General features: G+C 42.7%; 4 protein-coding genes across 4 annotated transcripts; all 4 read left to right on the top strand.

Moving 5' to 3' along the window:
- Positions 1 to 67: 67 nt before the first annotated feature.
- On the top strand, positions 68 to 2,206 carry ATC70_013253 (uncharacterized protein; the record flags this gene model as incomplete). Its single annotated transcript, XM_064832418.1, has 1 exon — positions 68 to 2,206. One exon carries the CDS (start codon positions 68 to 70, stop codon positions 2,204 to 2,206), a length of 2,139 nt encoding a protein of 712 aa, XP_064678677.1.
- A 4,442-nt stretch (positions 2,207 to 6,648) lies between these two features.
- Positions 6,649 to 9,018, top strand: ATC70_013252 (uncharacterized protein; the record flags this gene model as incomplete). Its single annotated transcript, XM_064832417.1, has 5 exons — positions 6,649 to 6,725; positions 6,786 to 6,879; positions 6,936 to 7,040; positions 7,096 to 7,207; positions 7,265 to 9,018. The coding sequence occupies 5 exons, from the start codon at positions 6,649 to 6,651 to the stop codon at positions 9,016 to 9,018; spliced, it is 2,142 nt and encodes a 713-aa protein (XP_064678676.1).
- Positions 9,019 to 9,204: 186 nt separating this feature from the next.
- ATC70_013251 (uncharacterized protein) lies at positions 9,205 to 10,798 on the top strand (the record flags this gene model as incomplete). Its single annotated transcript, XM_064832416.1, has 6 exons — positions 9,205 to 9,221; positions 9,274 to 9,362; positions 9,421 to 9,606; positions 9,660 to 10,077; positions 10,135 to 10,288; positions 10,430 to 10,798. The coding sequence occupies 6 exons, from the start codon at positions 9,205 to 9,207 to the stop codon at positions 10,796 to 10,798; spliced, it is 1,233 nt and encodes a 410-aa protein (XP_064678675.1).
- A 198-nt stretch (positions 10,799 to 10,996) lies between these two features.
- ATC70_013250 (uncharacterized protein) lies at positions 10,997 to 12,176 on the top strand (the record flags this gene model as incomplete). Its single annotated transcript, XM_064832415.1, has 3 exons — positions 10,997 to 11,136; positions 11,197 to 11,517; positions 11,576 to 12,176. The coding sequence occupies 3 exons, from the start codon at positions 10,997 to 10,999 to the stop codon at positions 12,174 to 12,176; spliced, it is 1,062 nt and encodes a 353-aa protein (XP_064678674.1).
- Between the last annotated feature and the right edge of the window lie 931 nt (positions 12,177 to 13,107).

The raw sequence follows: 13,107 nt of genomic DNA, 5'->3' as shown, positions 1-13,107 counted from the left end.
TTTCATTTGTGTCATGCGTCTCATTTTCTTCTTCTTTTCTCTTTTTCTTATTCCATATATTTATGCCATGTCAGCACCCTTTGACACATTGCTTCTAGAAACACCTTCTGTTGTCGACATCAAGTACACCGTGAATGGCGTGGACACCAGTCTCTCGCTGCCACTGCAGACTACTGCCACCATCGGCCAGCTTAAAGTCGAGAAATCAGTCGAGTTGCTTGACCCAGATAACTATCGAGTAGCCTACGAGTTTACACCTCTGGAAGATCCAGTTGTGATGCAGCATTTGGAGATACATTACGAGATGAACTTGCAGCAGCTGGTCATGCTGGCAGAGGGCTTCCAATGCTGGAGCACTACGAAGGAACTGGGTCCTCACAGTCGACTGTCTGCTATCCCCAGCGTCGTATCTTGGATCACACAGTTCAATCTCCAGGGCGACTACGACTTTTTCAACTATTCTGGACAGCCAGGACACATTCATTCAACAGGCTACACTTATCTACGCAACACGAAATCCAACCACATTGTCTTTTTTGGGTCCTTATCAGAGTCGTCGGGATACACCTACTACAAGGCAGATTTGAACAACAACAGGTTTAGCGTATACAAGGACATTGAAGGTAAACAGCTCAACAAGGAAGAGACATTGCGTATCGAGCTGTTGGTGGCGCAAAGAGACGCCTCACGAGACCTGCGATCCATATGGGAGCAATACGCGAACCACTTTGACCCTAAGCATGAATTCCGCAATCCTCGCCATCTCACAGGCTGGTCTTCTTGGTACAACTTTTACGAGCGGGTGACAGAAGACGATGTGATTTCCAGCTTGATAGCTTTCAAACAGCACAAGTACCCCATTGACGTCTTTCAGATTGATGATGGCTTTGAGCAACAGATTGGTGATTGGCTGGATGTGGATCCCGTCAAGTTTCCCCGTGGCATGAAGGTGCTCGCGGATGATATCAAGAAGCAAGGTTATATACCAGGTATTTGGTTGGCTCCTTTTGCTGTGGGATTCAAGAGCAAGATTGTCAAGCAGCATCCAGATTGGCTGTTGAAGCATCCGGACGGCTCACTGGTGGTTGCGGGTCCTAACTGGGGTGGATTTTATGCAATGGACATTTACAATGAAGAGGCGTGCAAGTACCTGGAGCATGTGTTTGACGAGGTCATTGACGTATGGGGCTATCGACTGCTAAAGCTGGATTTCATCTTTGCAGCAGCCATGATTCCTCGCCTTGGTAAATCTCGCGGTGAAATCCTGTGGGATGCGATGGATTTGATTGTCAAGTGGACACACAAGAGAGCCTTGCTGCTGGCGTCTGGTGTGACACTACCGTCTACGTGGGGCAGATTCGAGTATTCTCGTGTGAGCAGCGATGCTTCGCCATGGTGGGATCACTCTGTATTGCGTCTTGCCAATGTGCGTGAACGGGTGGCTACAAACAATGCGATAACGTCCACTCTGAACCGATGGGCCATGGGGTCCACCGTGTTTGGTAGTGATCCCGATGTTTTTTTCGTCAGATCAAACAACAACAAGTTGACCAAGGAGGAGAAACACACACTATTGACTATCAATATCGTATTTGGACAACTGACACTGATGTCAGATAATGTAAATGTTTACGACAAGCAAGAGCACAAACTATACAGTTCCATATTCCCCAAGCCTGAAGCCAAGGTGCTTGATGTGGTCCCTGCTGGCAACGACGTGTATCAAGCAACGTACGAGTGCTATGGTCGAGAATACACCTTTATCACCAACTTGTCGCCACTTCCAGTTACGGCCCAATTACCCCTTGGCGATCATGGCAACTATGATTACTTTTTCGAACGAAGCAATGTCTTGATCAGCGGATCTCGTGTGGATTGGTTGCCATCTCAATCGCACATTTTCCTCAAATCGCACGAAACCAGAGTATTCATGAAGATTGCAGCAAAGAACGACAAGTTTATGGGCTCCACGGGTCATATTGTGCCTGGATCAGAGATTGAGCATCTGACAGAGGACGATCAAGGCGTTGTACATATCACTCTCAGAAAACCACACATGTCAAAAAAGAACAGAATCTATCTCAAGCTGGAATCCAATAACAGTGATCTGCCTTCTGTCTATGTTGATGGGCAATTAGCCTCGCGTGTAGAAAGAGTTGTATGGAATGAGCATATTTCAGTTGCCAAAGTCATCATTTTTGAATAAAATCGAATTGGGCAGCTTCACTGTTATGTCGAATACAAGTCTACTTTTATTGTTACGGCAATGTGGGTTATGTGAATGACAAGTTGCCTTGATACAGATAGGCATGGCGTTTTGGCAAATACATTCTAAATAAGGTGGGCAACCAAACGTTAATAGGTTGGGCAATCACTCAAATTGACAGCATTTGAACATTGGCTTGTGCCATGTAATATCGCCATGAAGTGGTCAAGTTCAAAGTGGTTACTAAATGAGCTTGCTTTCATTGTTTCTTCATGGCGCTTTACCAACAACTATTACTCAGGTTATGAGGCATCACTTGGCCTCAAATTGCAGGCATAAGATCTCACCTTCTTTTGATAGACACTCGAGAAAGGCCTTGTGGGGTCCAATCAATTTTGACATTCTTTTCCTGATGACGAATGGTCAATAGGATGTAGGCTTGATAGTATGTGCCATGTATGAAATCTCCCAATTCTCTTCTGGATAAGATCATTCCAGTTTTTACGCAAAGGGTGGATTGATTAGCGCCTTTTTGTTTACTTTTCAAGGATACGTTATCATCCAGGCCGTACTTGTTCAAAGAGCGTAATATGATAGATCAAGCGTCTTGAGCAAGGTTAGTAAATTACAGGCGGCTTTGTTGATTCAAGTTTAGTCGACAACCTTACCTTTATTGAGCATCTGATACACTTGAATTTAAAGATTTAGGAAACTCTATTAGATTTAAGGGCTCGACGCTAAAATGCAGAAATGTTCAATCCTCTTGAAAGCTTCCCCCCCCCATATCCTGGCAAACCCACCATTGTGCCAGAGCATCACTATCAATACATATCATGTACACGAGACCACGCATTACTAGTCCTTTTCCGAAAGAATTATTTCGGGGAGCAAGGTGTTGATGTTTGTGCTTAGATGTTGTACTTGCACAGACTAACATCTCCATGGCGAAAAGACGACATGACTAGCACAAGTGCACCCACTGCTTGGTTTCACCCGAAAGTCAAACCAAGCCCACAGAGGGAAAATTACTAGATGTATTTCCACAAGACCAACTGAAGACTACATCAGTAGAGGATATTCGCGTGCTCATTTGAGCATGTACATATATCTATTAGAAACGCGCGAGTGGCTTGATTTCAGTGAATGTGTAAACTTACCTGGATAAACACCAAATAGTATTGCGCAAAAATCAATTCGTTGCTATCGCTATATAATGGAGTAGAACCAAATTACAACGTTGAGAAGAATATAGCAGCCATGGATGCTTCCATGCAGCTTCGTGATTCTAGGTGAATGTTACTAAGACCTAGTATTTCCACGCATAGTAGACTGCATTACCTGATGCCTGTAGTTTTCGACTCTTCCCATTGTCCAATCTGTTTGTATTCAAATGAATCTGCTAGCCATCTACTTTTTGATTGCCCATCCAAAGAAAAAGTATGGCAAGGAGCCATCTTTGAATGTTTATGGCTAACCGCCTCCATCACTGACATCAAAGAAGCTCTTCTGTCTCTGGACTTTTCAAATATTTAGTATTGCCAAGTTAAAGGAATTCGTCCATACAGGATCCTTCTCATTACTCTCTCTCTCAAATATGGCTTGCCCATATGCGCTTTGTGTTTGACAACATCAACCTTGTCCCTGAGGCGATTGTGGTTAAAATCCGCTTCACTATTCGCCAGACAGTGGATGAGGATCAAATCCACACCCTCTTGTAGTTAGGTAGTCTAGATAGTTCAATTTTAGTGTAGTATTTTATATTTTTTCTTATGTCTTTATCTCAATTGCATCCGCCTCTTCACTCTGGCCTATTACTCTTAGTTTACGCGGCTCAATCAATAAAAAAAATGAACAGCTTGATGGTTATCAGAAAGGCATTTGGGCTAGCCAGCAGTAGCGCCGCCCGCTGCTAAAATCAATTGAAACTCAGTTCATCTTTTTTCTACTCAGATTGGACAGATATTGTCTTTTTTCGACTTCTTTAATCTCTTTCATGGCATTCGACTATATAAACTGTGATGACCACCTTACGCTTCCTAATACATTCTTGAAGCACTTTTCAAGGCGCTTTCAATGGTGTTAACTGTAATAAGTGTTTTGACTGAAGTTACTGAGCCATTTTATAAAATTTGAAATAAGGTCTTTAGCGAAAATAGCCATGTTTTGTATATGAAAACCTCATAAAAGTGGTTTCAGAAGGTGCTTTGGATCGAGAGAAACATTTTTTTTCAATATATACCATAGTAAAAGTCTTCATTTTCGAGGCGAGAAATGCGATCATTTGATTTTTGATGAAAACCATGAGGTACCCCTCATGGTTTTTGGTCGATTTTTGGCCATGGTTTTTGGGTCTTCAAAAAATTGGGCAAAGGTGCCAGGAAGTTACTGCTACTCGAGTACAATTGTTTGGCGTTATTCTGGTGGCTCAGAACGGTATCAAACACGAGAAAAGACGGCTCAAGTGCATCTTAATTTTACTGTATTTTACATACTTTTGGATGGTAAAAAGTAATGCTAGTATGTTATCTGCCCATATACTGCTTGTATCCATTGACGCAGACATGGAGCATACTAAATAAGTTAGTTTTGTAGTTAAAAATTGTATATAGAGTGCTTTGATGCAATATTAGAAAACTGAAAGGCCAAATATCAGTTTACTAGTATGATATCAGCAGATTTGATAGGTGATTGAGTATTTTTCTTAGAGCTATCCTCTCGATCGTATTTCTCTTTGGTTCATATCCAGAACATATAAAAGAAGGTCAATGTGCTGATGGGATCAGCTGCTTCTTTTCTTTCTTCTGATTAATACAAGCCAGCATTTTATCATCAAAAAACAAGAAACAGCCTTCCGCTGTCTTGCTGTAAGCGCTATATCTGCACATAACAACATCAAAGAGTCCTGTTTCTAGCACCAAAAACAGGCTTTTTAGCATCAGATCGATTTGCCCTTGTGATATCCTTGATTTTGTCTCAAAAAAACAAGGATTCGGGAGGGGGGGACATGATTTGTACTAGTAATGATTACGCTCGATTTGTCAAGGCAGAAGCAGAGCAGTTGGCTAACAGCAGCATGAAGAAGGCTTGACTTTATCAGAAAACGCCAATAAGGAGATTACAAGGATGGCACACCAAATATTTGAAGACTATGTAGTTCTGATTTAATAATGAATGTATATTTTGGTTAAGACTTACTTGATTGGTAGCCAAACTTGAATCTGAAGCAAACACTCAAAGAGGCCAAGAAGTAAATCCAAGGAGCAGTTGATATCAGGCAATGAAACACTAAGAAAAGGCATTATTGAAATCTTTAAAGTGGAGTAAGTGATAAAGACCAAGTGTTATATCACTTTTAACATTGATATATAGTATACTTCCCTATAACGTCTAATGTCAGATTCTCACTCAAAAGTTGGATTGTTCTACAGCGTAATTCAATTTTATGTGATTCTATTTTTTTTTTTACGAACAACGAAACGAACAAAGTATCATGTTTACCCAGATGGTAGGTTTTTCAAGCCTGAACACGGCAAGCGATCCACAAGTATGAAACAAAAACGCCAATGAATGCGACTATACACAAGTCGTCTACATCGGTGTATGTGATGAAGACCGGAGACTAGTACAACAAATTGATGAGCGCCTGGATTACGTTCTCGCATGGGTCGAGGGGGGGGGGGAACAAAACATCATTGAGTAAAGACAAATACTTATACCGACTTATTCGCCCACTACTCAAAGTCGTACTCAAGGATGTTCAAGATATCAGAGCTCCAAATCGGTGTCTCTGACCCTATGGTGTACGGTATTTGTGATATGAAGAACTCTCTTTTCACTTACAGAATGCATATGCCGGCAGCCCAACTCACCCAAGCATTTGAAAAGAAGGATAAACGCTCTGATTTGCTCATGGCAATCATCTAGCTATATAGAGATAAGATCATAGACAATCTGAATCGCCTTGCTCCATGAAGCACCTCCAAACTGCGAAACCGAGCTCTTAGCATCTAAAATGTTGATTACATGGAGCAACCCAGCAAGTTTTAACTCGGATTCTTTCACTTTTAAAGCATTCATAGGACCTCAACAATCAGTTCCATTATCATCACATCAAAAGGAAGGTTCAGTTCCAGTATTGGTTGTATCCTGTAATAGCCCAGGGACTTTGTTTATCACACTGTTACTACAATTTCTCATCTTAAATGTTTCCTTGTGCAACTACATGTGGCATATGAAAATGCGGGGTAATATCATCATAGATTTGTTCACATGAGAAGCAAGACTCTTTGAATACAATAAGCATGTGAAAGCGATCTATCAAGCCAATGTGACACACAGTTAGAAAAGATGGATGTCTATATAAACAAACAAAAAAAAAAGCACATTATGTGGCTCTTATCTTTTTTTTTTCATTATTGTTACCATTTTTTAAATTACAAATCATGTCCACTGCCAACAAGCGAGCCAATGCCATTCAGCAGCACTTGTCTCCTCAACAAAAGCGTGCTCAGGCTGTAGAGTAAGTTGCATCTATCTCCTTGTACATGACACAGTGATTCACACCATTTGCTGATTACAGCCCAGTGGCCAGCATGAACGAGGAGCGTGCAAAGGCTGCCTTCAATATCCGTGAGTTGACCTATCTATTGGATGGTGGCGAAAAGTCGACTTTGGTAAGTTGAGAAGAGGATACGCCACATGGCCCATGATTGCTAAACGACATGATCAGCTTAAAGAGCGCTTTATGCAAGAATTTGAAAGAGATCCTCTGTTCAAAATGGATGACATTCATGATATTTCCAAGGAGCAGCTCCGTGAAAGAACCATGGAAAAGGTACTCATTACTATACGTACATACCAAGACAAGACAGCTCAACATGCCTCTCTAGTTTCGTAGTTTGGTACACCACTTGTCAAATGAAAGCATTGATATCTTTAAAAAGAGAATGGAGATTGTCAGCCTGATTGATCCCGGATTCTGGACTCGATTCGGTGTTCATTGTAAGTCTGGCAAATGATATAGAGTCATGGCGATAGAGCACTCATTTTCCGTGATAGATGGTCTGTTTGTGGGTGCTTTGCAGAGCAATGCTACTTCGGGCCAGTTGGGATACTGGTTCCAGAAAGGCGCTTTATCACTGTCTGGGATGGTCGGATGCTTTGCCATGACAGAGCTTGGTCATGGTTCCAATGTGCCTGGACTGGAGACCACGGCTACCTTTGATGAGGCTGCAGATCAGTTTATTATCCACACACCTACTGTCACTGCTACCAAATGGTGGATTGGTGGTGCTGCTCACAGTGCTACGCATTCTGCCGTCTTTGCTCAGCTCATTGTCAAGGGTAAAAACTACGGTACAAAGTGCTTTATTGTCCCTCTCAGAGACCCCAAGACCTACAACACTCTTCCTGGTATTAACATTGGCGATCTGGGCAAGAAGATGGGCCGCGATGGTATTGATAATGGCTATATACAGTTTACCAATGTGCGCATTCCTCGTGGCTACATGCTGATGAAACATGCTCAAGTGTCTCGTTCTGGTCATGTCAAGGAGCCCAAGTTGCAGCAACTCACATATGGCGCTCTCTTGCAAGGCCGTGTTGCCATGGTGGTTGACAGCGGAAACGTCTCAAAAAAGGCACTCACTATTGCTATCCGTTATGCTGCCGTGCGACGCCAGTTCTCCAACTCGAAGTCAGATATTGAGACCAAGTTGCTTGACTATCCTATTCACCAACGACGTCTGATGCCTCTGATGGCACAAACCTTTGCCATGCTCTTCACTGGCAATGAAATGACCACCATGTACAATAAAATGATGGGCCGTTTGGAGAATGCAAAGGCGGGCGATTCTGATCTTGCCGAAGTCTTGGAGATGTTGAAAGAGACGCATTCTACCAGTGCTGGTTTAAAGGCATTCTGTACCTGGAACTGTTTGAGCACCATTGAAGCCTGCCGTCAAGCCTGTGGTGGCCATGGTTACTCTGCCTACACTGGCTTAGCTGGCATGTACCAAGACTTCGCTGTTCAATGCACTTGGGAAGGCGACAATACCATCTTGACTCTGCAGTTGGGTCGATACTTGATCAGCAGCTACCGTGAAGCTCTCTCTGGCAAGAAGCTCTCTCCTGGTGTAGGCTATTTGAACAATCTGGATAAGCTTATTGGGAAACGCTGCGGTGTTTCCAATAACAAATCTCTAGTAGATCCTGCAGTCATCATTGAAGGCTGGCAAGTCGTGTGTGCTCATGTTGTCCGTAATGCAGCACTCGAGTTCCAAGATTGCATTGATCGTGGTCTGGATACAGACGATGCTTATGAGCAGTGTTCTCAATCTAGATTGTACGCTGCCAAATTGCACTCCTACGGCTACTTGTTCAACAGATTTGTGGATGGTGTCTCCAAGGTCGAAGGCAGCCTGAAGTCTGTTCTGATGGATGTGTGTCTCCTGTATGGCTTCTACACTGTGGAAGAAAATGCAGGCGCATTCTTGCAGTATGAGTACTTTTCGCCCAAGCAAATGGAGTACATTCGACTCAAGACAAATGAGCTTTGTGCTGCTGTCAGAGATCAAGCTATCCCACTGGTTGATTCTTTCAATTTGAGCGATTACATGGTCAACAGCCCATTGGGTCGTGCTGATGGCAATGTGTATGTGCACTACTTTGATCAAGTGAAGCGATCCAATCCTCAGGGCCCTCATCCTTATTTTGATCGTTTGATCAAGCCTTTGATTGAGCGTTCATTAGAGAATGATGATATGGAAGACGAAGAAGCTGGCTTGGAGAGTGAGGATGAAGACGAAAAGTAGTGCACCCTAGATATAATATAATAGACTGTGTCCTAATAAACATGATACATTTTGCACTACTGATTGATGGTATATGCTCGGGTGTTGGTAGGGGGTTCATTTCCGATGCTTTTGTTGTGTATTTAAATAACACAGAAAAAAAAAAAAAACTTTTTTTTTCCCTCTCTTGTTCTTTCACGATTCATCATGTCAGAAGCAGCCAAGTAAGTAGCATGTGTTAAATGGAATTCAAGCAGACGGCTCACACAAACATAGGAAGAGAAAGTGGGATCAAGACGATCATGGCGATGCGAGTCCTTCCTCCAAAATCACAAAGGTGGAGGCTGATCCTAGCAAAGCAGTGAGTAAGTACAGCAAATAAGTGGATGGCGTCTTCTCTCTTACTTATAATATATACACTAGGCGAAGCAGCAGCTAGAATCAATGCCATGCTGGCTCAAAAGGGCATTCCTCTTCATGAAGATGGAGAAGCAGGTGCTGAGCAGGCAGGCGAATTTGTCAAGGACATTCCTATCAACGACCTCAAAAATCGATATATGCTGACCAGAGGAGCTACTCAACAACAAATCCAGCAAGAAACAGGAGCAGGTAGCTTTTTGTGGCACTTTTATATTGAGTGAGACTAACAAATACCACTGTAGATGTGATTACGCGTGGAAAATACTATCCAGATGTTCAGTTGGCTTCAGATAGAGAGCCTCCTCTTTATTTACACATCACTGCTCCCGACAAGAAATCACTGGACAAAGCTGTAGCAAAGATTGAAGAGTTGATTGAAACAGCTCAGGTACCAGTGCCTGGTAGCGGTTATCCGCCCAGAGAAGACAGACCAGAGATAAAGAGACCCGAGAGAAAGTTTTACGAAAAGAGATTGCCTGTTGAAGTTACTGGAACACCTCATTTCAATCTTCGTGCAAAGATTGTCGGCCCCAATGGTGCTTTTGTCAAGCATATTCAGCAAGAAACTGGCTGTAGAGTGCAGTTGAAGGGCAAGGGATCTGGTTTCTACGAGTCCAGTACTGGCGTGGAGTCTGAAGAGCCATTGCATATTCACGTCTCGTATGTATCAAATGAACAGTGGGGAGGAATTGCATTGATATTGACATGCTGTTATAGATCTGCAAGAGAAGATTCATTGGAAGCAGGCGTTAAATTGACACAAGACTTGCTGGACACTGTCAAGGCAGAAGCAGAGAGAGGACCACCAAGTCACTATGGCTACAATCGAGGTGGCGGATACAACTCGAGTCGCGGCGGATATAACAATGGAGTAAGTATTTCAAGTCATATCAGCGTTGTGGCATTGCAATGAATGGGAGAGACAAAAAGCAGAAACAGCGAAAAAAAAACAAGGGATACTAACTATTGAAAACTCTCATTTTTTGTCTCGATTAACTTTTTTTTTAAACAGTACAATAGCCATTACAGTAGTTACAATCAGTCAGCAGCACCATCTGATCCAGCAGCAGCAACAGCAACCGGCTATGACTACGAAGCCTATAACAATTACTACAATAGCTACTATAGCCAACAGCCAGGAGCCTATCAACAATACGATGCCAATGCCTATTATAGCTACTATGGCTATCCTCCTCCTGCTGCTGCAACTACATCAACTGACGCCTCGCCTCCTCCACCTTCATCCGCGAGCGATGCTTTGCCCCCACCACCTCCCCCACCAGCTTCTAGCTCATCAACAGCACAACCACCACCTCCACCTCCTCCATCAGACGCACAATTACCTCCTCCACCTCCACCCCCTCCTTCAGCTTCCCCCTAAGAGAGAGAAATTAGATTTCACGACAATAAAAGAAAATGGCTAAATGTTATGGATCGTTTTGTTTAAGCGTGATGGATTGAAACGCAGAAGTGTGCGAAAAAAGTATGTCATTACGCTGACTAATTCAAAAAGTAGCATATAAAAAGAAAGGAGCTCACAGCGTCTTTTTCTTTCTCTTTACATACTAGTAAAACAATCATGGTATCTGTCATCTTATCCGAGAATGCTACAACTGAAACAAAATTCAAGTATGGATTTGAATTGAAAGAACATGCTTTCGCTGAGCCAGCTTCAAATCAAGCCCTCGTAAAGATTCAAGCGGCTGCTTTAAATCACAGGTTGGCATGGAGACTTCTAGTGGCATGAATCACCTGCAGCAGCTAATGCTATCTATACAGAGATGTTTGGATTCTCAAAGGCATGTATCCTGGTATCAAAATGGGGTCTGTCATTGGATCAGATGCTGTTGCATACATCACAAAAAACGGCACAAATGAACTACCCGTTGGTCAGCGCGTTCTTTTGAACCCTGGATGCGGATGGATTTCCGATGAGAGAGGACCAGAGCATGTGTTTGGTATTCTGGGCTTACTGCCATTTGCTGGTACATTGACAGAGGAGCCTGTTGCGATGGATCAAGAGGAATTGATAGCATGTCCTCAACATCTTTCTACTGCTGAAGCAGCTGCATTGCCATTGGCTGGTTTGACAGCATACAGGTACATTGATTTGGATGTAAAATGCATTGATGATGGCGGTATTAACCAAGCAGAATAGAGCTGTATTCACAAAGGCACTGGTCAAGAAGGATGAGCATGTCTTGGTTACTGGTATTGGTGGTGGTGTCGCATTGGCTGCTCTTCAGTTTGCAGTGGCAGTAGGTGCTCATGTCTATGTCACATCTTCCAGCCCTGAAAAGATCAAGAAAGCTATTGAATTGGGCGCCAAAGGTGGCGTCAATTACAAGGATGAAAATTGCATTGCTGATTTGAAAAAGCTGTTGGGCAATAACCAACTGTCTGCTGTCATTGATGGTGCTGGTGGACCTCTGTATAACAGTTATCCCAAGCTGATGAGAACAGGTGGCATCATTGCCAACTACGGTCAAACAGCCAGCGTAAAGGGAGTAGGCTTCTCAATGGCACACGTGTTGAAGAATATTGACGTGAGAGGATCCACCATGGGCTCTAGAAAGGAATTCAGAGACATGGTCAGGTTTGTCGATCATTACAAGATTAAGCCAGTTGTGTCACATGTCTGGAATGGATTGAACAGTAAATCCATCGATCAAGCCATTGCCATGATGAGCAATGGTGATCAATTTGGCAAATTGGTTATTGAAATGAACAATACTAGCAGTGGTAGCCCCAAGTTGTAATGTTTTATTGCACCTTGACACCCTTTAAATAAACTATTGCACGCTTGTACATGTATTTAATAAGGCTCCCTTCAAGTGGCCAAATTGCAGCATTGTGAACGTACTTTGATGAACCACTGCATGTTGCAATATTGATACATCTGAACAAGTACTGCCTATGATGGGTGTGGCATCGGTGAATTGCAATTGGTAGAATTGAATAAGAGCTGCCCAGTTTACATGGAAACAAGATCATTAACTGGTGGCAAAACCAAGCATACTGACAAAGTGAGAATACACAAAAAGACAGTAGAGCGAAAAGGCAATATTGGCCCGTTTACCACGCCCAAGAATCAATATCTTAGACAAGAAATACATAAAGCGGTATTGTCTGGCATGGAAAGTCAATCGAGCTAAAAGGGATCATGCTGGCCAAATACAAATACCATAAAAAGGTCCCAAACATAAAGGTAATCCTAACATTATGTTATCTTTTATCCAATGTCGAATCAGTTCGAAATGGCAAAGAAGGAAAAGCACGAGAAATTGAAAGTTGAATTGCATCCTGACCTAAATTACGGACAATAAGTTTCAAATCAATAACCAAATCTACAGGTACTTATCTAGTAAAGCGGCTGCCACTTCGATTCAATGTGCAATAACGTGCGTAACAAGCGCACCTTCAAGCAAAGATGCAATATGTTCTATACACTACCACTCCATGAAAGCAGCATATCAATATACTGGTAGACATTGGAATTTCTCGCCGCAGCGCAGGTGAATATTGCCTGGTGTTTCCTAGCAGCCACTAAATTGATGTGCAATAGCGTGCGTAACAAGTGCATCTTCAAACGAAGAGGCAATATGTTCTATACACTACCACTCCATGAAAGCAGCATATCAATATACTGGTAGACATTGGAATTTCTCGCCGTAGCGCAGGTGAATATTG

Source organism: Mucor velutinosus (assembly GCF_035048745.1).
Source record: "Mucor velutinosus strain NIH1002 chromosome Unknown tig00001575, whole genome shotgun sequence".
Classification (NCBI taxonomy): domain Eukaryota; kingdom Fungi; phylum Mucoromycota; class Mucoromycetes; order Mucorales; family Mucoraceae; genus Mucor; species Mucor velutinosus.
The sequence above is the reverse complement of the archived record's forward strand: the minus strand, read 5'-3'. Positions and strand labels throughout refer to the sequence as shown.